The following is a 25,412-nucleotide window of genomic DNA, read 5'->3' on the forward strand; positions in this document are numbered from 1 at the left end:
GGCTGGAAGGATGCTGAGCATCTACTACTTGGGATTCTGATGTTTATGCTTTTAATTGAAGGATGATATTTATTCTTCCAAGCTATTTCTAATTGAAAACAACAAAGAAGGAAACATTTCCTTCAAGTCTACATGTCTTCAGTTTAATGGAGTTATCTTCATTACATTACATTATTCTGCCCCAAAAACCTTTCTGGAGGCAGAGAAGTTTGCATTTTCAGAGTTACTGATATTAATCTAAAATTGAAATCTGCATTCACAGAAGTCAACATTCTTGTATGCCATCACAAGGGTGGCCTAGGAATTCAGGAACCACCAAAGCTAACTCTGATGCTGTTTCATCTGAAAGTTTAGGTTGTTTCCTCAGCAGAAATAGAAAATCCTCCAGTAATGAGAAGCTACTACTGATTCCTTAAAGTTAGCAGTCACATGGGAAAATGACACAGTAATACCTTATTTTTTCTACATGGAAAATCCTGCTACATGATCTATCACTGGCCTGTGGGCTGGGATAAGTTTCTAGCACTTTTCTCACTTCCTTGCCTTGTTAGCACATCAGCATTACAATAAGAACAGAGTCTAGCCAAATACTCCCAATCTGCATGCCTGAGCATTTATAAGAGAGATGATGCATAGAGCGAAATGGATCTGATTTTTTCAGTTCTAAACTTCAACTTCAGACTTTATGTATATTTTGAGTCAGTAAAGCCCAGAAATAAATGAGAATTAGGCTTAGCAACATTATTCATATAAATTTTCTTCCTGTAAAAAACAGAAGATCTCTTGTGTGACTGCTGCATAGCCTTATATAGGTAGGTGGGGCTGCATTTTCAGAGGTTGAGCACTCATGGATAACAGTCAATTACCATCAGTGAGATTCACTAATGTATAGCAAATATACCCAGGAACATCAAAGTCTTGACAAGCTTTTCCTATCCTGTTAGAAAGGAAGAGATTGTTTATGAAATAACACCATGTTCAACAAAAAATGCATGAATCCTAGAGCTGTTTAGCTTCATCAGTAACAGGAATGAAATACTCAGAGGCAAAATATAAATCATGTCAAGATAGCACCATTTAGCTGAAAAAGAAAGCAGAACAGAAAAGGAACAGTTTGAATCAGAAATAATGGTCTTTTGGTGGCAACAGAAATAAATAAAACCAACACATTGCTTAAAATGAAAATGAAACTAAACCAAAAGTTAAAGCAAGGCAAAATATTTCACATAAAAGCATGATTATAATAAGTAATGCAGTAACCATCACAGCTTAGAAGCAACTCAAATTTCTCTGAAGAGTACTCAGTTTCATTCACCTCCAGGATGCAGAGTCCCTTTTTCTCCCATTTATTTCTCATGCATGCCTGAAACAGAAGCGCACTCAACCCCATCATGCTCTCTAGGGACCGAGAGATTCTCATATAAAATCATGCACCGGGTTGGACAGCTGGAGATCTCTGAAAGCCTCATCCACAAAGCATTCAACATATATGACAAAACAATGATAAAGTCATGGCAAATGATATCAAGGGATGATGTTTCTTAACTTAAAAAAAAAAAAAAAAAAAAGAGAGAACAAACCATTGAGAGATAAGACTGCTCTAACCATGTACTAGGTGCACAATGATCTTTGCATTTCTATGTTAATATCTTATCACACATCACAAATTTAATTCTTGGCTGATGGTCTGCTATAGTCATTAGTCTCTGGCTATGTTCTTCAGGAATTAACTTTGACATTGTTACTTGCATCATTATTGAACTGAGCTCTGTGGCTTACAAGCCTGTTTCCTCATGAAATTCATTTAAGAGGGATAAGAGGTAGAAGTTTTCAGAAAGGTATACTCCCAATGTGTTACAATCTTTTTTTCCTCTAACATCACCACTTCCATGCCAATGCTGCAAGCTGCAACCTCCTTGTGATTTTTCTTGTGTGCTTTGGACCACAATCCCTGTAATATCTTGCTATTTTCATGTCCTTTGTAAATAGCAGATGCATCAATGCTTCTCTTTGCATGCAATTTGAAAAGAAAGAATTGATGCTACATCACTTTAAAAGCTGTATGGGGCTTTGTCCATGCTACATAACTCAAGATTCTCATTCCATAGCAATAAGAGTTTTATCCCGTGCAAAAAGAAGTAAAAAAAATTAAGAAGAAAGGTATCACTCACAAAGCCTAGCATTTCTGCAGTGGAACAGCAGTACGAAAATGAAGTTCTGTATTTCAAAGCAGAAAAGGAACACATGGCTAATGAATCCATAGAAAATACCTGTAGCAGCTAGAGCTTCCAGGGACCAAGAGAGCTGACCTTGAGTGCTTCCTTGGAGGTTAATCTGGTATTGTGTGCCAGCTGTGAGATTGGTAATTTCTGTTTCTCGTTGGTTTCCCAGCAAAAAGATTTCCTGTGTTCTGTTTGAACTGGACAGGTCTTTCAGAGTGATAAGGAACTGATCAAACACCTTATCCTGTGCTGCCCAAGACAGGGTGAAACCACTGGAAGTCCTGTGCGTTATATTTAGGTCACGAAGAGCATCAGTGACTTCTGAGATGGGAAGGTCAGTGGGCACCACAGGCAGAGCATGAGAACCAGGACTCGGGTTTGTTAAATAACTTAGCTCTGTAGGTGCAGGACTGGTAGGATTAAATGATGTTTCACTGTTTGATTCTCCAGGTGTTGTGACTAGATGTGCTAAACAAAGGTAAATTACAAGTTAAAATTTCCTGAAAATAACCCCCCAATATACCAAATGACAGCTAACACCTGCTACAAAACAGTTTCTGTGTTTTCATTAAAGAGCTCTAAGAACAGGGGAAAAAAGGTAGGTACTTCTATTTTGGAGACTGAATCCAAGCCACAAGCAAAGGTAGCATCACCAAGCACAACCTGGTTCTCGCACAGAACCACACTAACCAGCAGATCCAGAGCAACAATAACCCTTAACCACAGAGATCAGCTGACATGCTTTCAGTGCAGAAATGGATAGGTACATTCTCACTTGATGTGAATCAGGACAATTCAGCTCCAAAGAGCTTCACTGATTTACATCGGTGAAGATTTGAACCCTCAGTCTCTCAAACATGCATTTTATCTTTGCTACAGCACATTGTTGCTACTGATACAAACCAGACGTGGAATGCATGCCAAACATCACAACAAAATGCAAATCCAAACCAAGAAATGAGATACAAAGAAACATGCTAAATCTCTTCCTACCCAAATAAAAACATGCTTGGAGGAGTTATCCACTCTGATACATGCAGAAATTTAAGTAAGGGGAAGGGACCCTTAACTAAAAACCAAGACAGAATGAACTTGTGGGATCTTTCTTGAAAGAGATCCAGAGGGATGGAAGGGAAAAAGACTTGGCCTTCAACATGCTGAAGATCTGTGAAAGTATCTTGTAGCACAGTCAGATTCTGAAAATCTGAGAGCTGTGGAAATTGCAACAAATGGTTTCTGATCACTGCTGCAAGGCAACAGGCAGGTGATTTTTCTGACACTTCAATTAGCCATGCAGAATTATCTCCTCATTAGTGGAAAACCACATCATTTCACACCTCGATGACTGCCTTGCTTTCATGCTCCATGGCATTCAATTAAGAGAGAGTGAGTCATCTACCACCACCAGTCAGATCAGCACAAATACGTACTCAGGATTCAGTATCTGTCTCCAAATTCATACATGTATCAGAAAAAAAAAAAAAAAAAAAAAAAAAGTTTTCAGATGAGAAAGATCAACTTAAACTGTTTTCAAATAAATGCAGAAATTTTATCTTGAAAACATACTCTCAGAAGAAGTATAGATGTAGAAACATTGCTTTCTGCTCACCTCCAGAAAAGAGCAAAGCCTGTGAGGCAGTGACTTATATTTACATATACATTACATATACCATATCAGTGACAGTTGACTTAGGTAAGGGTCCTCCTAAATTACACCAGCATGTGATCTGAACCAGGCCATACACATTGTGCAACCTGAAACAGCAAAGTTTTCATCACACCAGCATATGTGCAATGGTAACTGCTAGCGTAGTTTATTCTTTCTTGCAAAATGTGCTGTCAGAGCTATTCCCTGACCACACAAGGGTGACTGAGCTCCTGTAACACCCCCAGGGAACTAAGCAGGAAGACATGCAGCACTGAACCAGCAGCCTTCCCTGACTCTCAGCTGCTTTTACACAATCACAATTCTGGGAACAGGCAAAAACCTATGGCATCAAGCAAGTGCACTGGTACTTGTTCAGTGTTAAAGAGGCTTAAAATACTCAGCATGCATAGTGGCAACTGGGCTTTACTGTGGAGTATTTCTGCAGGAGACATGCATCAATAGAGGGAGTGAACAGACCAGCACAGAGGAAGAGAGCAGTGCATTATACAGGTAAGCTCCATGCCATGGGAGGTCCCACTGGGGAACTGCCACGCACCTTGAGTTGGAAAACTAGGACAAAGTGTCCAAAAACAGAAAGGAAGAAGAAAACATGAGGCTGTCCTTAAGCTGGCATACTAAGAATCCTTGAGAAACCCCAAGAAATATTAGTCCAGATTGGCTTCTCGTTTCCCCTCATTTTCCTTGAGCATTCCTATTGATACTTATCCCAGATTCCCACCAATTATAGTATAAACACACAAATGGGGAAGACAGCAACAGTTTAACTGCATTATCCAAAAAAGGAGGGACCAACTCCTGTAACTGGCATTTTAATTCAGCATTTTGCTGTCACAAGTGGGTTAATTTTATTGGGACGTCTACATGGGTGGTTACCATGTACAGATTGTCCTACAAAGCACATACAGTTGTATGTAGTTACATTATCTCTGAAACTTTTTTTCAAACCTAATTCTGAGTACTACCTTGTGTTTAATGACTGACTCCACAAATGAATTTGTGGTCGAGAAAGAGTGGTCTACTGTCTACACGCACATATAAACGCACAGGCACACACCTATTAGTACATTGTGAAATAGACGAATATGTGGCTTTGTGTACAAACATGCAATAGATAGAAAGATACAAGTGACATGAACATGCGGAAAACACTTGGACATCATAGATAGTATCAGCATTCAACGTTTAGCATACAGAATATTAGCTACAGAGTGGATAACAGAAAATTTGGAAAACAAACTGTAGGATATCACTACCAATGGAGATCAAACACTTGACTAAGCAAGCAGGGGAATAGATGGGAAGAAAATAGAGCTCTAGGAGCTCTAGGTGGGCGGATGACAGCCAGACAGGCTGATGCATGGTGGCGAGATGAATAAATAGCAAATGCCAAAGAGCTGAAAGTAAAGAGGAAGGGAACTGGATGGACAATAAACACACTCTTTCTCAGACTGGAATATTTCTTAATATCATTCTCTCAGTAAAATCTTCAGGCTGAATATGGCCTAAATATGTCCACACTGCTGCTGCTGGCCTTTTGAGGAATTCCATTGTAATGCTTCACTGGAGTTTTTACTAAGAAGAATGTTAATGTCCTGCCAGGACATTTCCCCGGTTACTCAGGATGGAGCAAAGAGTATTCTGTATTATTTCTTGCTTCAGTTTCTTGGATTTTACATTATTTTCCAAGAAGGGCTACCAGCCAGTTTCACTACAGAAGTTCTCATCAGATAAACCTCACTGTAGGATACGGCTGCAGTTCCCTGAAAGAGGGTTGCAGAACCACGGCCTACCAAGATATTTGCATTCTTTTAAGAACCCTTTTGCTAAATGGCTTTCCTCTCTCTCAACCAGCTGATTAAGTGGTCTTACAGTGCCTTTGCACCCCTGAATTCCACAGAGAAAGCACTGCAATATCACAGGCCAGAAATAATACAGAAACTACAGCTAAAATCCTCATATTGAAGTCTGAGACCCCAGGTACTCTCAGCAGAGGAATCAGCTGAAGAAATGGACAACCTTTACTGGTAAATCCATTTTCCCAGCAGTCAGCGCTGCATTTTCCCATCAAACTGGCTCACCTAATCACTTCTCCTAATGTTCCTTTGAGTTTGTGTAAAGAAGGGTGGTGCAATCTGAGACTAGTAGAATCCAGGAGAGGAAGAGCAACTGACACACAACACAGACAAGGGTCTTTGGTAAGCAGTATAAATTTTCTTAAAAACATTCAACAGAATGGAAAACTTGCTTCTACAAGCCATGCTCCTATGTGCAGCTCATTTCCAGAGGCAAGACAGTATCTTATCCATGATTCATCAGCAGTTGCTGCACAATCTGGGTCCTTCAGCAGAAGAATGTGAGGTTGGCACTTGGTTTCTCTTATGTTCACTCATTTATTTCCACAGCCTTCTCATGCCTGATGTATTGCCATCCCTCCTCCTCCAGGACCCACATTGTGCTGTGCAGGCAGGGCTCCAGAACCAGAACAAGAAGGAACAAAGCTGCAGTCTGACTGCTCAGCTTTCTCAGAGCTGGGTTACGTGCTCACTCTGCAGATTAGTTGTCAATCTCGTGCAACATTCTCCAGACATGCTGCCAGGAAGGTCCCTCCAACTGGTAAAATGGCTTGTTTTCTGTGACTTCTGAAGTTGTTCTAAACCAAAACCTGAGCGCAATGCTGGGAAGGACCTTTAACAAGTAAGAGAGCCCCTGCTTTGTGGTACCTTAGTTAGTAACAGAAAGGAGGTACCTGTTGTAGCCACAGCTTCCAGAGGAGGGGAGCGCTGTTCTCCAGCCAATCCATACACTTTGATTTTATAGGAAGTGTTAGCTTGGAGGCCTTCAATCACAGCACCTAGGGAATCTCTGGGAAGGAAGGTTTCTGCAGGGGACCCGGCTGCCAATGACACTTCCTTGTACTCCACCACAAAACTAGTGTAGGCGCCTGTGTTCGCATACCACGAGACACTAAGGCTGTGGTCTGTAACCCCTGAGACCACAAGGTCCCTCAGTGCATCGTTCTCCGTTCCTGAGATCTCTGGAGAAACAAAGCTCCCAGAGCCAGAAAGCTCCTCTGGGTCAGGAGTCATTGCCTGCATTAGGGTTAGACTATGTGAAGCTACAAAGAAACAAACAAGCAAATGACAGTGTGAAATATTCAGTCTTTCCTTTTCAGTAGAATAAAATAACTTTTTGCTAACTGGTCACTTTATAATTTTTAGCATCCCTTGAATGCAGAATCATGGACATCAGTATAAAAAAGCTTTGAACTGAGCTGCACTTCATCCATATGAAGAAACAGAAGCAACATAAGGCTGCCATCCTACGGTATGAAAGATTTCATGACGTGGTTTGCTAGAGGTTTGTGAGCTCTCAAGGTTATGACCACCTGTTGGTGCCAAACTGATATACATGGAAAAATTACCAGGAGAATGTAAGAGAGGAGAGAAAACACAAACAGAACATATTCAGTTCTGGGGCTGAAGCAAACCCTACTCTCAGTGACAGATGATTCACTGTGCAAAGAAACAAAAATAATCTGTGGGAAACAAAAGCACTGAAGCTTCTGGATACCTGCACACAGAGAAGCCTAACCAAATAGCAAGAGGCTGGGGAAAACTATAAGATGAAAAACTGGAGATCTGGAGAAGCAAAGGGAACTGAAAAAAAATGTTCTCAAGCCTCCCATAGTCCCTGACTCCCGTGCTCAGTGAGGACAGCACATGCCCCTCTGAACAGCAGGACTGTCTCCTCCACCCACCAAGACGACCTAGTCCAGGCTTAGCTGTGCTACTGGCACTTTCCACATCAATCATTGCTCTCTCTGCATGGTTTCTTCAAAGCACCCTCCTCTGCAGTGCAATGGACCTGAGGTTCCCCATAGCTCTGCAAGAGAGGGCAAAATAACAAGTTTGTTTTGCTTAGTCTGAGGACTAGAGGACCCCCCCAAGTACTGGGAACATAGAAGAGGAGGCCTGGCTAGAGGGTGGAGGAAAAAGTAAACTGAAGAAGTGATCTCTTGTCTTATAACCCCCAGGCTTACAGAGCACCTCTGCCTCCCCATGCTCATGTGTTTGGGTTTGCCCATTCCTATACAGGAGGAAGGTCACAGAGACAGGTTATGTCAACTATTGCTGTTGCTTCTACGGAGCCCACTGCAGAGAACTCTTTGTTTACTGGCTGCTCTGAGTAAAGACTTAAAACAAATATGCTGGTCAGACAAACTTGTTACAAGAAAAATAATAATCCAAAGAAAAAAGAAGCCATCTTTTGGGACTTTGGAAGCTGGTGCTAGAAAGACCAAACTGTGAAATTCCACAGCATGTTTCTGCCTTTTCACCCTCTACACTTATTTCTTTTGAGACTGTTCAGTCTTCAGACTGATGGGGAAACAGATAACTATGGAAAAATTGAAGTCCGCTCACTCATGCTACATAAACCTTCAGCTTTCCTTTGCATGGATGTGCTTCAAGGCTTCCTAATTCTTCCCTACATGGGACACAAGCCAGTCATCAAATATGTAAATCAGGACTGAAGTCTTTCTGTAGTTTACACCATACCTTACAACTCTCTCCTGTACTGGATTACTGACTATAGATTCATAGGTGCTGCTGGCATGAACACTGCTAGGGAATATGACACTGTTGTTTTTTTTTGTTGTTGTTGTGTTTCTTTTCTTTTTTTTTTTTTTTTTCAGGTTAGTTGTATACAGCTATTAGTTTGTAAAATCCACAACTTCTGGCACATGGTTACCTCATAGGTGGTCTTTTGTGGGGAAAAGGCTAAAAGCCTATCTGCTAAGGGGAATAATTCTAGCCCAACTGATTCTGATTTCACCGCCTCTGCTGCCTTATAGCAATTGAAGCTATGCCTCACAAGATTTAGGCTGAAGGCACTTAAAGACTCAGGACTCACATTCTATACTGAGATATGATCTGTATGCAACCAACTTTGGGTCAAAAAGTTTCAAAAAGAATAAAACCTTATTCAAGAAGTGGTACATTGTTTCTAGTTAAATAGAGTTTGTGCAAATGGAGATGGCAGATATGGACCCCTTCTTTGAAGACAAGTAAAACAGTCATGGTATCCAATGAAAACAGTGACTGTGACCAGATTTGTGACAATAGCATGTTTCTGCTTTTGGATGAGAAAAGTGAAAAAGGGCAACAACAGAGCCCTGTTGACCCTGCTGAAGCATGATGGGTGGAGGCATGCTGTGAAGAGAATTCATTAGGCAAGAACAAGCAATGTTAAACACATTCTGGTTGCTCTTCCTCTTGGTTTTTGGCTGTAGAAAACAAAACAAGTTATAAGACATAATGTACAAAAGCACAGCCTCATTTAAAACAAAGGACGAGGTCTGTATTTCCTCCAGGACAAATAGCTGTGTTCTTTGTGAGCCTTCTTAAAAGGAAAGCAAGAAATCATTGAGAATATGGAGCTAAACACAGTAGTAAGGCAAATACACAGCTATCCCTCAATGAACCTGTCATGCTAGACAGAGCTAAGTCTGCTCTGCAGGCAGTGGATGTTTTCATGGAATTCCCCAGACATGGCTTACAAAATCAGGTGAAGTTTTACTTGGGCTAGTCAATGACCTGGTTCATGGCACTCATCAAAGCTGTTACTCACCAGTCGATCCCTTGACAGTTGTGGGTTTGCTTTTGTGTCTGCCCTTCTCTGCCACCAGACTGATGGTGTACTCTGTCCCTGCCTCTAACCCTCGAAGGATGAAAGAGGTGCTATCCACAGGGATCTCCACTTCGTTCTTCTTTCCAGAAGGACTGACGTAAGTGAGGCGGTAACGATCAAACTTGGCCACTGGTCTTCTCCAACGAAGTGACAGGGTGGTTTCAGTGCGGTCACTGACTTCCAAGTCCTTGGGGTTATCAAGATCTATGGGTTAAAAAAGCAAAGTTAAGCCATCTTGGTACTCCCTGGGACAGTATTTCAGGCATCTGCCAACACAGCAGCAACTGTACTGGGTGCCTAGTGACAGCTCAGAGTCAGATCTGCCATCTGAGCTTTTGAAGCCCCGCTGCTTTAGGTGGAGGAAGATGAAGTTCTGTTTTACAGACAAACCACACTAAATCTAAATATCCACCACTTAAATTCACTTCAGCAAGCACTGCATGAAGGAGAGAAAGAATTTAACCCCTTACAGCATTCACCCAGGGAAAAAAAAAGGGGGGAGTGTTGTAAGAAAAGTCCTGTATTTGAAGGATAGTCAGGACTATTGAAACCCCTGAGGCTATACTCTTTGTCCAGATGATGTTTTAGCTATAACCACGATTCCTGCCAGAAACCCTTGCAGCTAGAGAATAATTAGAGCAATCAGTTATTACTATGGTGAATAACCCGGAGTGTTAAGAGATCCTGGGACAGGAAAATAAGTCAATGATCAAGATCTCTGGGAAAATACTTTTTCTTTTATTTGTGGGGAAATGTCCCATTTGTACCAAAATGAAATCAAGAATTTTCTAAAATATTTCTTACAGCATTACTTAAAAATGAAAGAAGCACCAGAGCGGCTCCAGCTATCTGCTGCTTCCTCCAGAGTACTAGAGGATCAAGCTACTCACCAGTGCCAGCATTAATGGTAGCAGGAGCACTTTCCCTGTCGTGTCTCACTGCTGTCACTCCAATGCCATATTCAGTTCCAGGCCTCAAACCTAAGAGATGAAGAATAGAAGCATGAGTCCATGTCCATGGAATTTACCTATTGGCATCTGTTTAAATAAAAGAGTCTGGATGTATGCAAGATGAGATATATGCTTTCCTGTGTATGCAAAGAATTGAGGTTTCGGTTGCCCTCCAGCTGACCTGAAGTGAATAAATCCTTTTCCACAGACTTGCCAGAGGATATGGACTATGGCTGAGATTACATGCTGGACTTTGTGCAAATGCAGAGTCAGAGATAACTTCTACTTTCAAGAAATTGCAGTGTAGGTACTGCTGCCCTGAGAAAAACATCCCCATTAAACGGGGGGATCTACCATTGTAGGCCAGTGTGGCAACTTGCACAAACCCAGAAAAGCTGCAGTAAATACCATTCCTAGCACATACAAAAGCCTCTTGAACTTAAAGATGTCGAGCCATCTCTGCAAAGAGGTGTTAGCATCTTAGAACCCAGGCGAGTGACTAATGGAGTTCAGAGATACATGAGGAAGCAAAATGGCTACACATCTGCTCTTGGTAGTTATCCATCTGAAGTACATAAATACATATCACATGGATTTTAATTTAACTGTTTCTACTCAAAATGTGTAACCTCTGCTTGTAGCTCTTATGTATAGTGACCAAAAGGGTTTTTTGGTCCTGTGCTCCAGGGTGACGGCAGCAGCATGACATTAATAACAATCTCCCAATTCCCTTACCTGTGAGTGTAGCTCTGGTTGTTGCTTGGCTGCCCTTCGGCACTGTGATCTCAGCATGGTCTCCACCAGAAATGGGAGCAAACTTAATTCGGTAATTATCAACATTTGCATGGCTGTTCTTCCACTCCAAAGTAATGCTATTGTCTGTCTGTGAAACTCGCTTCAGGTTTCTTGGAGCATCCAAGTCTGTAATAAATACATAAATAAATAAACACATAAATAAATGAAATGAGTAATTCTCCTATGACAACACTCTCTTATGACAGCCATTTTTAGAAACTGAACATGATCCATAAAGCTGACAGATTTCCTCTTATATGATGCCACTTTATTCTCAGCTACATTAATTAGATGTCTTTTAGCATTAAGTGTAGAGTTCACTAGCTTTGGAAAAAAAATCAGTGGAAGAAATTCACCTTTTATTTCCTGAAACAAAAAAAAAGAAAACCATTTCGACCTCAGGAATTAATTTTTATTACAAAATACATAGTTGTGGTAAAACATATTTGGATGAAAATAATATTTTCCTTTACAAATACCTTAACTTTCCAAATGAAAAAAAGCTGCTAAGAAAAAAAAAAATGAAAGACCAACTCTAGAATGTCTGTTCAGGTAATATCTTGCACACGTGGCTGAAGGGAACTTTAAGTCTCAAAATGCAAGGTGAATATTTTGTACAAATGCAATAGGCTTTCCTTGTTTATACCTATGGTAGACTCAAATCGTGCTCTGAATAAACTGCTGGGATGAAATGGGAAGTAATTCTCCATGTACCATATACTTAGGTCCCTTCATATATAAAAACCTTGACAATATGCTAAAGGACCCACATTTTAATTAAGCATTCCCAGGATAACTAAGGAGCAAAGTAAATGTAAAAAAAAATACATGAGAGAAAACATTTGCAGACCTGAAGAAGGAAAAAGAGCAATGTTCTCTGCTAATCTACTATGGGTTTACACAAACAGAAATAAGGTATTTGATGGAATAAGAACCATGGAAGATATTGAGCTCAGCAAACAGAGAAGTAATCTGGAGGAATTTGTTTTATGGAGTAAAGATTTAGGGTATGATAAGCAAAAGCTTCGAAGTGACTTAATAATATAATTCCCATTTTCAAAGCATGTTTAGAGACCGGAGGGGCGTAAATATCTTGGTGAGCCAGTAAACTATAGAAGACACAGAAAAGCCTCCATTTTCATGTCCCTCTATAATACCACTGGTTCTGTGTTGATCTAGTAACTATTAACTCAAGCAAGATAATGCAAACAGCACAGGAAGATTGATGGGAGTTTACTCTCCTGCTTTGATGCAGCATATCACTTAAAAACATGTGTAACCAGCACTCCTGCCACTGGCCCTTCTGAACATGACCCCTGGACTGTTCTGGGCAGGTGCAGGGCATACTGCATTTACATTAAACTTCCAGAAATTTGGACTGGTACCCAAGCTTCCTACCTGTGACAAAGACTTCTTTCATGGGGTCACTTTCCATGTCCCCTCGCCGAGAGATGAGCGTCACTTCATATTCTGTGTGTGGTCTCAGGTTTCCAATAGAATATTGATTTTCATCCTCGGAGAGGTCAATGGTAGTCCTGTCCCCTGGAACGTCCTTGGGGCCATAGGTGAGCTCTATGCCTTCAATTTCAGCCAAGGGTTTGGACCATGTGATCAGAGCTGTGGTGTCTGTGACATCTTTTGCCTCAATTTGGCTAGGGGCATCAAGCTCTGTTACAAAGAGAAGAAAATGTGATTAAAATAAATAATAATAATAATAATAATAATAATAATAATAAAAACAACACAAAATTATAGCACTTAGGTTTTTAATTGCTTCAGAACAAAATTAAAATGAATTGCTCCTACAAACTGAAGCTCATATTCATTTTTTTTTCATCCTTTACTTTCTACAGCTGTAGAAGAAAGTGCCAGATGGAGCCAATTTGTAAGAAACAAATTCATCAAAATTCATTAACTTCTGAAGTTGCCAAAACACAGACAATCAGAAACCCGAAGAGTTCTGCACAACAGAAGCTCTCTCCTATGTAATTTCTTTATGCCAATATCACCAGGAAGAAAGAAGTTCTAGATCGGATTGATGCACCTTTTAAAAAAGAATAAAGGCTACGTCAAATAGCAACTGTTTCATTGGTTGCACTGTATCAATACAGGTTATGCTTACTTGTGGTTATCACTTTGGATAGTCCTGGTCCCCTGGTATTGTTTTTCACTATATGAAGGGATACATTATACTGTTGCCCTGGTGCCAAGCCTGGCTGCATATATGATGTCTCTGGCCTTTTCAAGCTGCTGGTTATATCTCCATTATCATCCTTTTTCTGTAACACATGAAACAAACATTTGTTATAAATACAAAAAATGCAGGATCTTTCACTTGGACAAGATCCAAGGCTTCTGTACAAGGAACATTGCTTCCCTAGATTATTCTGTGATTCTGTGACTTACCATATTACGGAAGACCAGCTCCCAGCCATCAAATGAAATGCTCAGAGGATCCCACTCTACCTGGACAGATGTTTCTCTAACAGATTTGAATTTCAGACCTTCTGGAGCAGGCAGATCTGTGACAGGAAAAAAAAAAAAAAAAAAAAAAAAAAAGGATAATTACATGTGCAATAAGTAATACACAAGGGCAATGGGGTGAATGGGGTGGGATATTTTTCCACAGGTATAACTATCTGCCATGTAGCGAGCTGTATCTGAGATGTTTTAACTTGCTTCACAGCTAGCTATTCTGCCTTTGGATAGACATTCCTCTGACCTGTTCTAGATGTCACCTTAGAATAAAATAAACTGTGCCCTAGAAATGCCTATTTTTGCCCTCTTGAAAGAACCTAGTGTGGACATTTGAAGCTAGGTGAGATAAATCCTGCCCCAAGTCTCTCAAAACGAGAACAATGACAGAAGTCAAAGAGCATCTTTTGAGACTGGCATGTTTAGATATGATTGTGATGTGCACAACACAAAAAGGAAAATGGACAACAAACCAACAGATAGGCAGATAGAAAGTCAGTTGTAGTAAAACACACTGAAGATGCAAAACAAATATAATCTTCATTTCAGTCAAAACAGTCTGAATCCAAGTGATTTCACATTGCTCTTATTATACTTGCTATATTTATATATCTTTTCAGGAAGCATTACCAGAGTTTAAAAATGTACCTTATTATGAAGAAACTGAGGGTTTTAATTTACGAAGACCCCACAATATTCATTATCATGAGACCACTGCAGAGGGCAGAAGAGCTAACAGACTTTACTTTTAACACAGACATTGGTTTTGAAAAAGAATAGAATATGAAAGTGATGAAGGCTCTCCTTGTCCAGAACAGAAGGTGAGCAGGAAATAGAAAATACAAAAGAAAGCAAACCCTAACAAAAATAAATGCATACTACAGAACAGACAAATGAGTGAATAAAGAGAATATTAAACTCACATGTTGCTACTCTGGCACTGACTGGAATACTCTTCTTGTTTTTAAGGATTGCAAAGACACGGATAAAATATTCCACACCCGGCTCCAGTTCATGAATGGTGGCAGATGTCTGGTTTCCTGGCACAGTGAACTGCAGATCTAAGCCACCACTGCTGGTAGGGACATAGGTGACAAGGTACTCATTGACGAGATTCTCATGCTTCCATTCCAGATTTACAGTTTTATCTGTTACATTTGTTACAGTCAGCTCTGTTGGAGGAGACACTAGGGAGGGGAAAAGCAAAACAAAAGTTGTCAAGGCTCAGAAAATAATGACCTACCCAGTTTCACATTTTCCCATAAGCAGTTTATAAGAATCATCTAACAAATAGGGAATGGGGAAGCCATGCCACACAAATTAGCCACATGTAGAAAGGAATGTTCAGTTGATGAAGACTACAGATGTTTCCAAAAGTCATGGGCCAATTTCTACTTTCATACTTGCATATAACCTATGGCTGATTGTGTTCCAGCTCCTCCTCTCATGGCTACTACACAAGACTACTATAGCTGGGTCCTTAGGGATTCAGACGATTAACTCAACTGCCAGCAACACATGATTTTATAGTTGGAAGTGCTGGGGTTTGGTTATACAGAATTGCACAGATTTTCCACAGTAAAATAAAACATGATTATTTTTGTAAATACTTTCAATGGATTACTCCCCATTTGCACATGCAAGAACACAGAATGTGGCTTGGGAGCCTTCCAGGAGGAAGATATGAAAAATTGGAATTTCTTTCAAAGGGTATTCATTGTCTTTTACAATGTTCCCAACCCCAAAGTACTCTTTGATTACTCTACAAAGATCTTAGTTCTAAAATCCCTCCCTTGGGATCTCCTAAAGAAAACTGCCTCCTTTATAGCGTAACACCTGTCATTATCTAGCTGCCAACATTTTCTATCGATTTCCATAGAGTCAGTGGTAATGGGAAACTAACTTGGTTTTATAGCTAAGTTTCCACTCCAGTTGATTCCATTATTTTACTCTAAGTTTTGTCAAATCTGACAGTATATATGTTCCATGTATATATAATATATACACACACACACATATATATTTTATTTTAGTTAGAAAAATCAATTTGGTCAGTGGAGAGAGAACCAAGGCCCCTGCAATAATACTGAAAGCTCGCATGGCAATATTTGTGACATCTGGCAATTCCATCATGATGGGTGTCTCATACTCAGATAGGACAACTTTATTTTCTGCACATGCCTTGCCTCCACCAGGGATCCAGCTCAAAGATCCACCTTCAAAGTAAGGTCCTTGGGGTCTGAGCCCTTAGGGTCTGACAGCATCCAGTGTCTGTGCTATGCGTTTTGGTTTCAGCTCCTACAATAGTGATAGCATTGCAAATGCAAGTCCCCATTGTACTGGTCCAGTGTGGGATTGGGAACTAGTAACTGCCTGCAAGAAGTACTTGATACCTAAGCTCTTTATTCCCTGAAGTTCTTACCCACACTTCCTCATTCCTGACAGCATCATTTTTTAGGCAAAATTCTGTCCATATTCTCTCGACTAATCCTGCTGAGTATCTAAGTAAGAAGTTTCTGAATTCACCTCCCTCTCTCTCCACAGCTAGAACAGTTTCTTTTAGATGCATCTTTTTAGCATCAAGAGACATCATGAGAAACCAGAAGGCAATAGTGACAAACACCCATCCAGTGATAGCTACAGCTCCAATGGCATTGTGTCAGGAGCAAATTTGGAGACAATAAATTGACTGTCACCATTATCATCCTTTTAGCTTGCTGACCACCACAATTCAACAGAAACCACTACCCTATATAGCCCTGAAAAAGTAAGGGAGGTGAAGTGCTTTCTCTCAGTGCTGCAACTCCATCGATTCAACTGTTTCAACTATGACAAAGAAGAGAAGAAACAGGGCCCAGCTACATGGAAGATGTTCATGGACCCTCCAAGGCTGATGGATGGACACAGAGGATTACCCAGGGGAAGCAGATTGAAAGGGTCACTGTAACCTACCATCAGAGCAGTCGATTCCCATGTAACCATCCTCGCAGACACACAATCCATCGATGCAGCGGCCCACGTTGTTGCAGTCATTGGGGCAGGACCGTTCACGGCAATCTTCCCCAGTGAAGCCCTCGTGGCACACGCAGCGCCCGTTGACACAGCGCCCACGCTGGTGGCAGTCATTGAGGCAGGACAGCTCATTGCAGTCCTCCCCTGTGAAGCCATTGTCACACATGCAGCGTCCCTCCACGCAGCGCCCACGGTAGTGGCAGTCGTTGGGGCACCGCAGCTCACCACAGTCCTCTCCCGTGTACCCCTCGTCACACACACACCGCCCGTTGACGCAGCGCCCATGGTTGTTGCAGTCGTTGGGGCACCGCAGCTCACCACAGTCCTCTCCCATGAACCCCTCGTGGCACTCGCACTGCCCATTGATGCAGCGCCCGCGGTTGTTGCAGTCATTGGGGCACCGCAGCTCCCCACAGTCCTCCCCGATGAATCCCTCGTTGCACACACACTGCCCATTGACGCAGCGCCCACGGTTTTGGCAGTCGTTGGGGCATCGCAGCTCCCCACAGTCCTCACCCAGGTACCCCTCATGGCACACGCAGTGCCCGTCCACGCAGCGCCCACGGTTGTGGCAGTCCTTCGGGCACCTCTTCTCGCTGCAGTCATCCCCAACGAAGCCCTCGTGACAGACACACAGCCCGTTCTCACAGCGCCCGTTGCCATTGCAGTTGTTGGGGCAGGTCAGATCCCCACAGTCCTCTCCGGTGTAGCCCTCCTCACAGAAGCAGGTCCCGTTGACGCAGCGCCCACGGTCGAAGCAGTCGTTGGGGCAGATGAGCTCACTGCAGTCCTCACCGGTGTAGCCCTCATCACAGACACACTCGTTGTCCACACAGCGCCCGCGGTTGTGGCAGTTGTTGGGGCACAGGGGCTCGCTGCAGTCCTCGCCAGTGAAGCCCTCGTGGCACACGCACTGCCCGCCCACGCACCTCCCGTGCACGCTGCACCCATGGGGGCAGAGCTCCTCGCTGCAGTCTGTGCCTGTGTACCCCTCAAAGCACACGCAAACCCCATCCACGCACTTGCCTTGGTCGTTACAGTCCGAAGGGCAGGAGGCCTGGCTGCAGTCCTCGCCAGTGAAGCCCTCGTCGCAGATGCATTTGCCCTGTAAACACACGCCCCGGTTGAAGCAGTGGTGCGGGCAGGCTGGTTCAGAGCAGTTGGGGCCTTTCCAGCCGGGTTCGCAGACGCAGCCGCAGATCTCAGTGCTGTAGTTGCCATGCCCGCTGCAATAGGGTGTCGTGTCCAGGCGACCTGTACCAATGAGTCAGGAAACCCGTTACCCCCTTACCTCTGGGATGTGTCAGGCCAGTGCAACACACAACCTAAAAGGGTCTGATTTTCTCAGTTCCCTACAGGTCTGATTTACAGAAACACCAAAGGTTTTAAAAGACACGCTCCCATTCTCTCATAAGATTTAGTTTACCAGGAATGCTTTAATTCACACTCCTGCCAGGGAAAAGCTGCAGCCAACTAATGGCTAAATGAGCATCTTAGATTCCTCTGCTCTTCTCAAAATCTCTCTTCCATTGACTGAGCAGCTTTCCTGACTGCTTCATTATGGCACACACCCATATTCACCGATTCACTCCAGAACATAAAAAGCCAGGCAGCACACTGTGTCATCCATAGTGAGACCAGATCTGAGCTCAGAGGGACAGATTACAGCTGAGAAGACCTATGTTTTCTCTATCTTATGATGAGCCTCTTACCTCAATTTAAAAAACAGCAGGAAGGATACTTTCTTTTTACCTCCCAAATCATTTGTGCTCACTAGTACTCATCTATTGCTTATATCCTGCTGTATTTTTATTGGTCTCTGTTAAGGAAAACTTGGACATGAAAACAGTTACATTGGCAGCCTGCTCAAGGGGACAAAACATGGAGCCAAAAGCTTAGACAGTGTGAGTTTTAATCTCAACTCGACACTGACTGTTACCTTGTCCAAGTGCCATACATGCTCAATGCCACCGCTACAAGGCAGCCCAGACAGACTCCTGACCTCCAGTTCCACAAAACTGCACAACTGTGAATGAACCAAGCTGGCAAACGCATTCCCACTTTTGATTACATTTCAAATTTAACAGGTTGACTTTTGCTCATTCTTGAAACAGATTCGAGTATCTACTCTAAACAAGATCTGCTGCCAGCATGAGAGTTTCCCCGAGAGTGGCTCCCCAGTCTGCCTTACCTTCTGCTGTCTGGGAATTAGGACAGCATCCAGCCCCGCTGGCACACTGCTCCCGTAGGGAGGATACAAGCCCCTCCAGCTCCTCTAGTCTGCTCAGCAGATCCTTAATATCTGGGGCAGCTGCACAGCCACAAGCCCGGCGGGGGATGTTGATACGGTGCGTGAAGACAATCTGGTTCTCATCTTTCACCGTGTGCTCCTCGTAATTCTTGACAGGCTCAATTTCTGCCTTCAGGTCTGCATCGCCACTTGCTGTATCCAGGTCCACAGAGCAAAGGGAGCCAACAGGCAACTTAATGTTATAGACATGGTTAAAAACGAGGGGCTGGCTGTCCTCTGGTAAGGTCACGTTTAGCCCAGTCTCCCGCTTCTGCCGGATAATTCGCTTGATGAGTCCACCACTGACATGCTGGTACAGCAAACCTAAGATTGCACAGGCCAAAACCTGGGTGGGGAGTCCCATTGTGGCGTTCAGTTCCTTTTCAAAGCTGATGGAGTCTTATATTTCTTTGGCCTTTGTAGTATGGAGGAGAAATTGGAGAGCCAGTTCGAGCCAAGTTGTGTTTCCTTTCCTTTCCTGTCACGCTTGTTCCCTGAAACAAGAAGAAGCAGTGTAAGAGATGATCTGCAGCTACTGCACCCAACAAAAGCCCAGTGGCATCGAGTGTATGCTGGTGTCCCTTAAAGAACATGGCTGTGGTGCTGCTCAGTGTACAATCTCACTTGACCAAAATTGCTGAACTTGCTCTTAATTAACAGTGCAGACAGAGGTATGTACAAAAAATCCATGTTCTGCTACTGTTCAACTCATGTTAGAAGTCTGCATTTCCTTCACCCGCTAGCCCACTGCTTGAAGGCTACTGGAGGCTGGACCATGTAAAAAACTTGAGACACTGTCAAAAGGCCTATCAACACTAATAAGCCCACAGCAGCCCTTTTCCATATGCTTTAATTTGTTTCAATTTCTAGGGAATCTGAACTCTGGGGCTTGAAGCCCAATAAGAGGGCTGATGATCTGTCTACAGCATGAAGATAAACAGAGCTCTCCGAACACCGCAGGTTAAGGATTCTGGTGTCAGTGCTCGTATCATCATTCTAGCAGTATTTTAGCATAAAAGTAATGAGATGCAACAGATTATCCCAGATGAGGCTCCAACAAGGGAGACACTGTGTAAGAAATATCAACAGAAATATAGGAAATCTATTGAACCATTGGGTACAACAACAAACTTCAAAGGACAGGAGAGCAACCAGGTGGGCAGGAGGGAAAACCAGGGTAAAAGAAAATGCACACGGACAGATACACCAAACTGGGGCTGGAGGGGAGGGAAGAGAAGGAAAATAAATCCTTTGCTCATCTCAGTTCTTTCAAAGAAACAGAAAGCTTTTCATGAGTAAAGGTGTAAAAAGTCTTTTTAGCGACCAATAAGCCTTTTCATTATGCAACATTTCTCAGTGTCTTATCTTTCACCAGCAAGTATTTCACACAATGCCTTGCATAGGGTTGCAAGCACCTGGCTGGGATTTACTAGCTCTTCCTGAAACTCACTCTTTTCATATAGCACCAATATTTCCTCTTCCTCCTCAGTCTGAACCCATTCCTTTCAAATTATATGAGTCAGGGGAGCTGAAAGACATCTGTTGACTTCCCGGCGGAATCAGCCCTTTAGCATGCACAGTGAGAACCAAAAGCAGCTAATGGACAGACTAAACAAGTGTACCTCTTAAATGTCATCTGAACATTTGTTTTTCTTTCTGCTCGTTTAAATAGTTAGGTCAGTGACTGGGCTTTCACTAATTGTAAGCTTCTTCCACCATTCTGCTTCCCGCAAAGTATATGGGATCATTTTTCCTGTACTATTCCAGCTGCTTTTGTGAAAAATAACAATCATACATCACACACTTTACTGAAGTAACTTTGTGTAGACAATGTTGAGCTCACAAAGAGTGAACTTCACCCCTTTTTACTGGGGAGTAAATCAGAAGTAAACATGCAGTGGTGGAGGCTTTTGTCTTGTGAAGAAGCATTCAGCTTGAAGCCATTTCTAACACTTACCCTGTTTGTTCAAATATGTCTGCAACCCTGTCTGCACCAGACGAGATCACGATTAGATTAGATTAGGTAGCTAATAAAGAGTAACATAGACAGACATGGTCCAGGCCTCATTTGTAACTCAGGCCAATCCCTAAATAGGGCTGCAGTTCATGAACCACATTCAGGACAATATCTGAAGTGGGATTTAACTTTCAAGCACCCCCATATGTTTGCAAACTGCTTTCCATGCAGTGGAATCCCATGTGCTACATACTTTTTTGCCCTGAGACAAGGTTATAGAGCTGAAATTGATGCCTAGTCCTCAAGTAGCTGTTTAAGGTACACACTGTTTGAAAGATGCATCACCAGTGGGAAACAGAACAAACTGGAGGTAGCTATGCACCTAATTCTCAGTGAACTTCAGTCTGAGTCTCAGTTTATTTATGGCTTCTGTAATTCCCAGACTACAAGAATATTGGCCTTGTCCAGACCTAGAATGCTGATGGTAGTCTTTCTGCTAACAGCTGTGAGCTCCATGCCATTTTATGGTGATACAAACCACAGTTTTTGTATATGCCTGGAAAATAAAAGCCCTGCTTCTGACAAAAGCTATTCACTGTTACCTTCACTACAGATGAAAGCCATGTTAATACTAGTACTTTTACTGGATACTCATCATATTAGAGTCAGCCAAACCTCTCAGCCAACAGACAATACTCAGGACATAATGGATCTTGGCTGACATCCTTTTGAAGTTTATGAAGGGTGGTCTGGAAGAAGCATTCCAGTGTCTGATCTGTGACCTCTGTGTTTTGAAAGTGAATGTGATGTCTGAGCTAATTTGGATCAGGTGTTTCTCCTCTGATCTGCCAAGGACCCAGCATGATAAGCTGAGCTCCACTACTAGATCTGAGATCTACGGAACAAGACACCTTCATGCAATTATTTGTACATTAGCCTTATTTTTGGCTGGAAGAACAAAGATGATGTCCTCCCATCTAATATCCTTCAAACATATCTACGTAACAGCTCAGACCATGATGGACCACCCAGGAAGGCACTTCTAGAGAAAACTGGAAGACAGCAATTGCCAGGCTCAGTTGTTCCTTCATTTATTTTCCCATCTTCTTCCTTTCAGAATGGTCCACATGGATTGTATTTAAAAGTTGCAGACATACTACCTCTTGGAGACAACCTTTCCTTTGCAAACATCAGCTGCTGGATTATTTTCAGGTACCTAAAAGTCTTGCAACAAGAGTCTGCAAAAGAAGGTGACTTTTCTCTTTGTGAGCTTGGACGTGCTGCGATGCATATAAAAGGAGTTGGGTGATGTTTGTGGCATGTCTGTCAGACATGCTGAGTGGCTCGTCTGCCCCAAAATGTGTCCTATTTTACAAACAATTTGTCTAGTAAGAAATCCGTATGAAATGTGCCCCCTAATGTCTTCCTACCATCCTGACTACAACACAACTGCTTCAAAAATCTTGGCAGTGATTATGTGGTTGGTCTGCAAAATCTTCTGCTAGTCATGAAGAACACTACATTCTAACAGCTCCTCTCGTCCCACCTAATTACTGGCATCTTTCTGTGGCCATCACCCTCACTGGGGCAAGGCTTATCTTTTAGTTCTCTCCTAGTAATGCCCCTAATAATATGTGGTGGAAGTAAGATGGACTGTCAGTAGCATAAAGAAAAGAAACAATTTTCATTTCCACTACAAGCCCTTTCATCTGAGGATCTCAAAATGCAACATAGTCTGATCGTCAAAGATGAGAAAATATTTAGGTTATTTTTTGTTTTAGATGTCTCCTCTCCCCTCACTGACATCATAACTTTTTCAGCACATTTCAATTTAATTAGAAATTTGTTTCTTAATAGGAAATTGTCAATTCACCTTGAACAAAGCTGAGGAAATCCTGACTCCCAGGAAACACGCAGCAAAGGTAACATATGAATATTTTCCTTCCCTGCAGATGTATTTGCTGGAAACCAGCAGGTGTGAGAAATTAAATTAATGTTTGCATAGTTTACAGTTCTAGTGTACCACTTTGGTCTCTCTTGCAAATTCAGGAGTGGCAGAGCTGTGAGATTATTTGTGGGCACATGGAGTGATAAATATGCAAATGAGAACCCTGTGTGAGTTTAATCAAAACAGATTGCAGCAATGAAGAAATGGAGGTGTTAAAAAAATATCTCAGCTGCCCTGCTTAAAGGAGGCAGAAGGCTGATTAGATTTGCTCAGGCACCCTCTACATGTCACGACTTGGAAATTAGACTTAAAGAAGGCAGGAGGAAAAAAGAGAGAGAAAAAAGACTACAAATCCTCTCCAAACAGATACTTCCAACATCACAGCAGGAGGGGATCAAATAACGTCAGCACATATTGTATTCAAGCACACCTTGTTAAACATGGATGGAAGTATCAATGGGAGGGATTCTGACAGAGGGGAAGACTCAGTTGGAGGAGAGCCACAGCCCTCTGCAGAAAACAGAATGGTGCATTTTAGGGCTTGGTAATTGCTCATGTCAAAATAGCTTTCTGTGATTTGTTAACAGAAAAAATTGTATATTTCAACAATTTCCAGCAAGGTGTGATCTAGCCATCTGTTCCCTCAAGACTGGGGTATCCAGCAGTGCCTGTGTGTAGGCACTGGCCTCATGATATCACGGTGCTCTTCTCCTTATCTATTGCCATACAGACAAAAGAGTCACTCTGGGAATTTGATCAGACCTGGGATACTCCCTCATTGCAGACACAGGGAATCTGTGCATTTTCTACAAGGAATAAAAGCAGCACTGTTACAGAGGATTAATAAATTTAAGCAGTCTGCCAGTGCGCATTTTTACAAGGAAGATTTTCAAAAGATGCAACCTTTTGAAGAAAAAGTGCTAACAATATAGCTTTGCCAAGAGCATGTGACTCTCGAGGCTCCAGGCATCTTCTCAAACAGATGGATTAAGTCTGAAGTAAATTGAAATTTTCGTAAAGAAAGAGACTGAGGGAGACTGCAAGTTTTGACACAGCAGGCCAAAACATGAACAGTTTTGATTTCATCATCTTTCACTGCTGTTTCCATAAATTTGTAACTACAGAAAATCATTTTCTTTCCATTCCCAACTGCAACAGGGCAAAGGAATCAGCAGGGAGTCTCAGTGTAGGTCAAACTATACTATGTCACAGTTTAGAGCTGAAATTCGTAATAGTCCTGAAATATCAGCGACAAGTCTTTCCAGCAGACACAACCAAAGCCAAACTGTTGCTGTGCTTTTCTCCTTTATTTACATTGTAATCATTATAAGGAGAAGATTTTTAAGGCAGCCAAATCTGACTCAGAAAACTGAAATATAACTCAGAAAATCCACTGTTTTCTCTGAGGCTTTCAGACAAAGTACGTGCAAAGAGAATTTGCAGTTGTTTCAACACCAATCAGACACCACAGCTACAAACAAGACTTTGGGAGGTGAAACTCCAAGGGGAAATATTCATAATTTAGAATTTTTCTTCAAAGTCTTAAGTGAACTGCAGAAGCAGAGGAAAACCTGTTTTCATAAGTATTTGGGAAGAAAGAAATAAGCCAACTCCCTTATTCTCCAAAGTTCTATCAGATAAAATGCAGCGTGATAAGCTGTAATCCATCCAGGTTCCCAGTTGCACAGTGAGGACTTACCTCTAATTCATGTCCAAACAACTTCATGTCTATCTCTGGGCAGTTCATGAAGAAAATCAGTCCTGCATGTGCGCTAGGGATTCCTATGACATCCCTGCATTTCTGTAGGGAGGTGTTTTTTGTTTGTTTATTTGTTGTTTTAATTGAAAAGAAACCCCAAATCTGGTAAACCCACAAGCAAACAACGGATCCAGACCCAGTGATCACCCTGTTTATAAATGACAACATGCAAAGGCATGGATTTCAATGCCTTTCTCCTACCCAGATCCTGATTTGCAGACTGAACCTATTCCTGAAAGTTAAAAGGAGAGAAAGAATTAGCCAAGAAGATTTTTCCGCCAGTGGATGCCCAACAGTGCCAAGAGGAAGTAAGCACTCCGTGGAACAACTGTATGGAGACAGAGGCAGAAAGGAAAAAACTGGCGAGGAAGTTTTTAAATATGCTTAAGTAGAGAAGCACAAAATCTAAAGACAGGGTGGTATGGGTAAAAAAAATCCACTTTCTGATACAGAAATGATTCAGCGATGTCCTTAAGTCCAGAACGAGGGCCCCTTGGCATCCACATGTGTTTTTTGGGGCGGAAGGGGGACAGAAAACCTTTTTTTCCGAAAGTTTTAGCAGTTAGAATGGAGTGACAAAGCCTCATTCCTCCATTTTAAATATGGGAAACTGAGGCACAAAGAGGCCTGTACTGACACACCTGAGC

The 25,412-nt window shown here is 42.1% G+C and overlaps 2 protein-coding genes across 6 annotated transcripts in view; both read right to left on the bottom strand.

The window, feature by feature from the left end:
* The window catches only part of TNC (tenascin C), a 72,642-nt gene that overhangs the window by 28,234 nt on the left and 18,996 nt on the right, over positions 1-25,412 (bottom strand). For all 5 annotated transcript variants that reach the window (XM_035341242.1, XM_035341243.1, XM_035341244.1 and 2 more), the window contains exons 2-10: positions 19,003-19,595; positions 16,752-18,065; positions 14,723-14,986; positions 13,731-13,846; positions 13,447-13,603; positions 12,723-12,992; positions 11,265-11,450; positions 10,470-10,559; positions 9,520-9,783 (exon numbers count right to left, since the gene is read on the bottom strand). In XM_035341242.1, coding sequence (XP_035197133.1) covers positions 9,520-9,783; positions 10,470-10,559; positions 11,265-11,450; positions 12,723-12,992; positions 13,447-13,603; positions 13,731-13,846; positions 14,723-14,986; positions 16,752-18,065; positions 19,003-19,465 — 3,124 coding nt within the window. In that variant the 5' untranslated portion in view covers positions 19,466-19,595. The remainder of the gene's footprint in view (positions 1-9,519; positions 9,784-10,469; positions 10,560-11,264; positions 11,451-12,722; positions 12,993-13,446; positions 13,604-13,730; positions 13,847-14,722; positions 14,987-16,751; positions 18,066-19,002; positions 19,596-25,412) is intronic.
* Positions 1,694-9,513, bottom strand: LOC118175257 (tenascin-like). The gene is made up of 2 exons (XM_035341247.1): positions 6,638-9,513; positions 1,694-2,690 (listed from the first exon to the last, which is right to left on the bottom strand). Exons 1-2 carry the CDS (start codon positions 6,984-6,986, stop codon positions 2,164-2,166), a joined length of 876 nt encoding a protein of 291 aa, XP_035197138.1. The 5' UTR covers positions 6,987-9,513; the 3' UTR covers positions 1,694-2,163.

This window comes from Oxyura jamaicensis, chromosome 17 (genome assembly GCF_011077185.1).
Source record: "Oxyura jamaicensis isolate SHBP4307 breed ruddy duck chromosome 17, BPBGC_Ojam_1.0, whole genome shotgun sequence".
In the NCBI taxonomy this organism is placed as follows: domain Eukaryota; kingdom Metazoa; phylum Chordata; class Aves; order Anseriformes; family Anatidae; genus Oxyura; species Oxyura jamaicensis.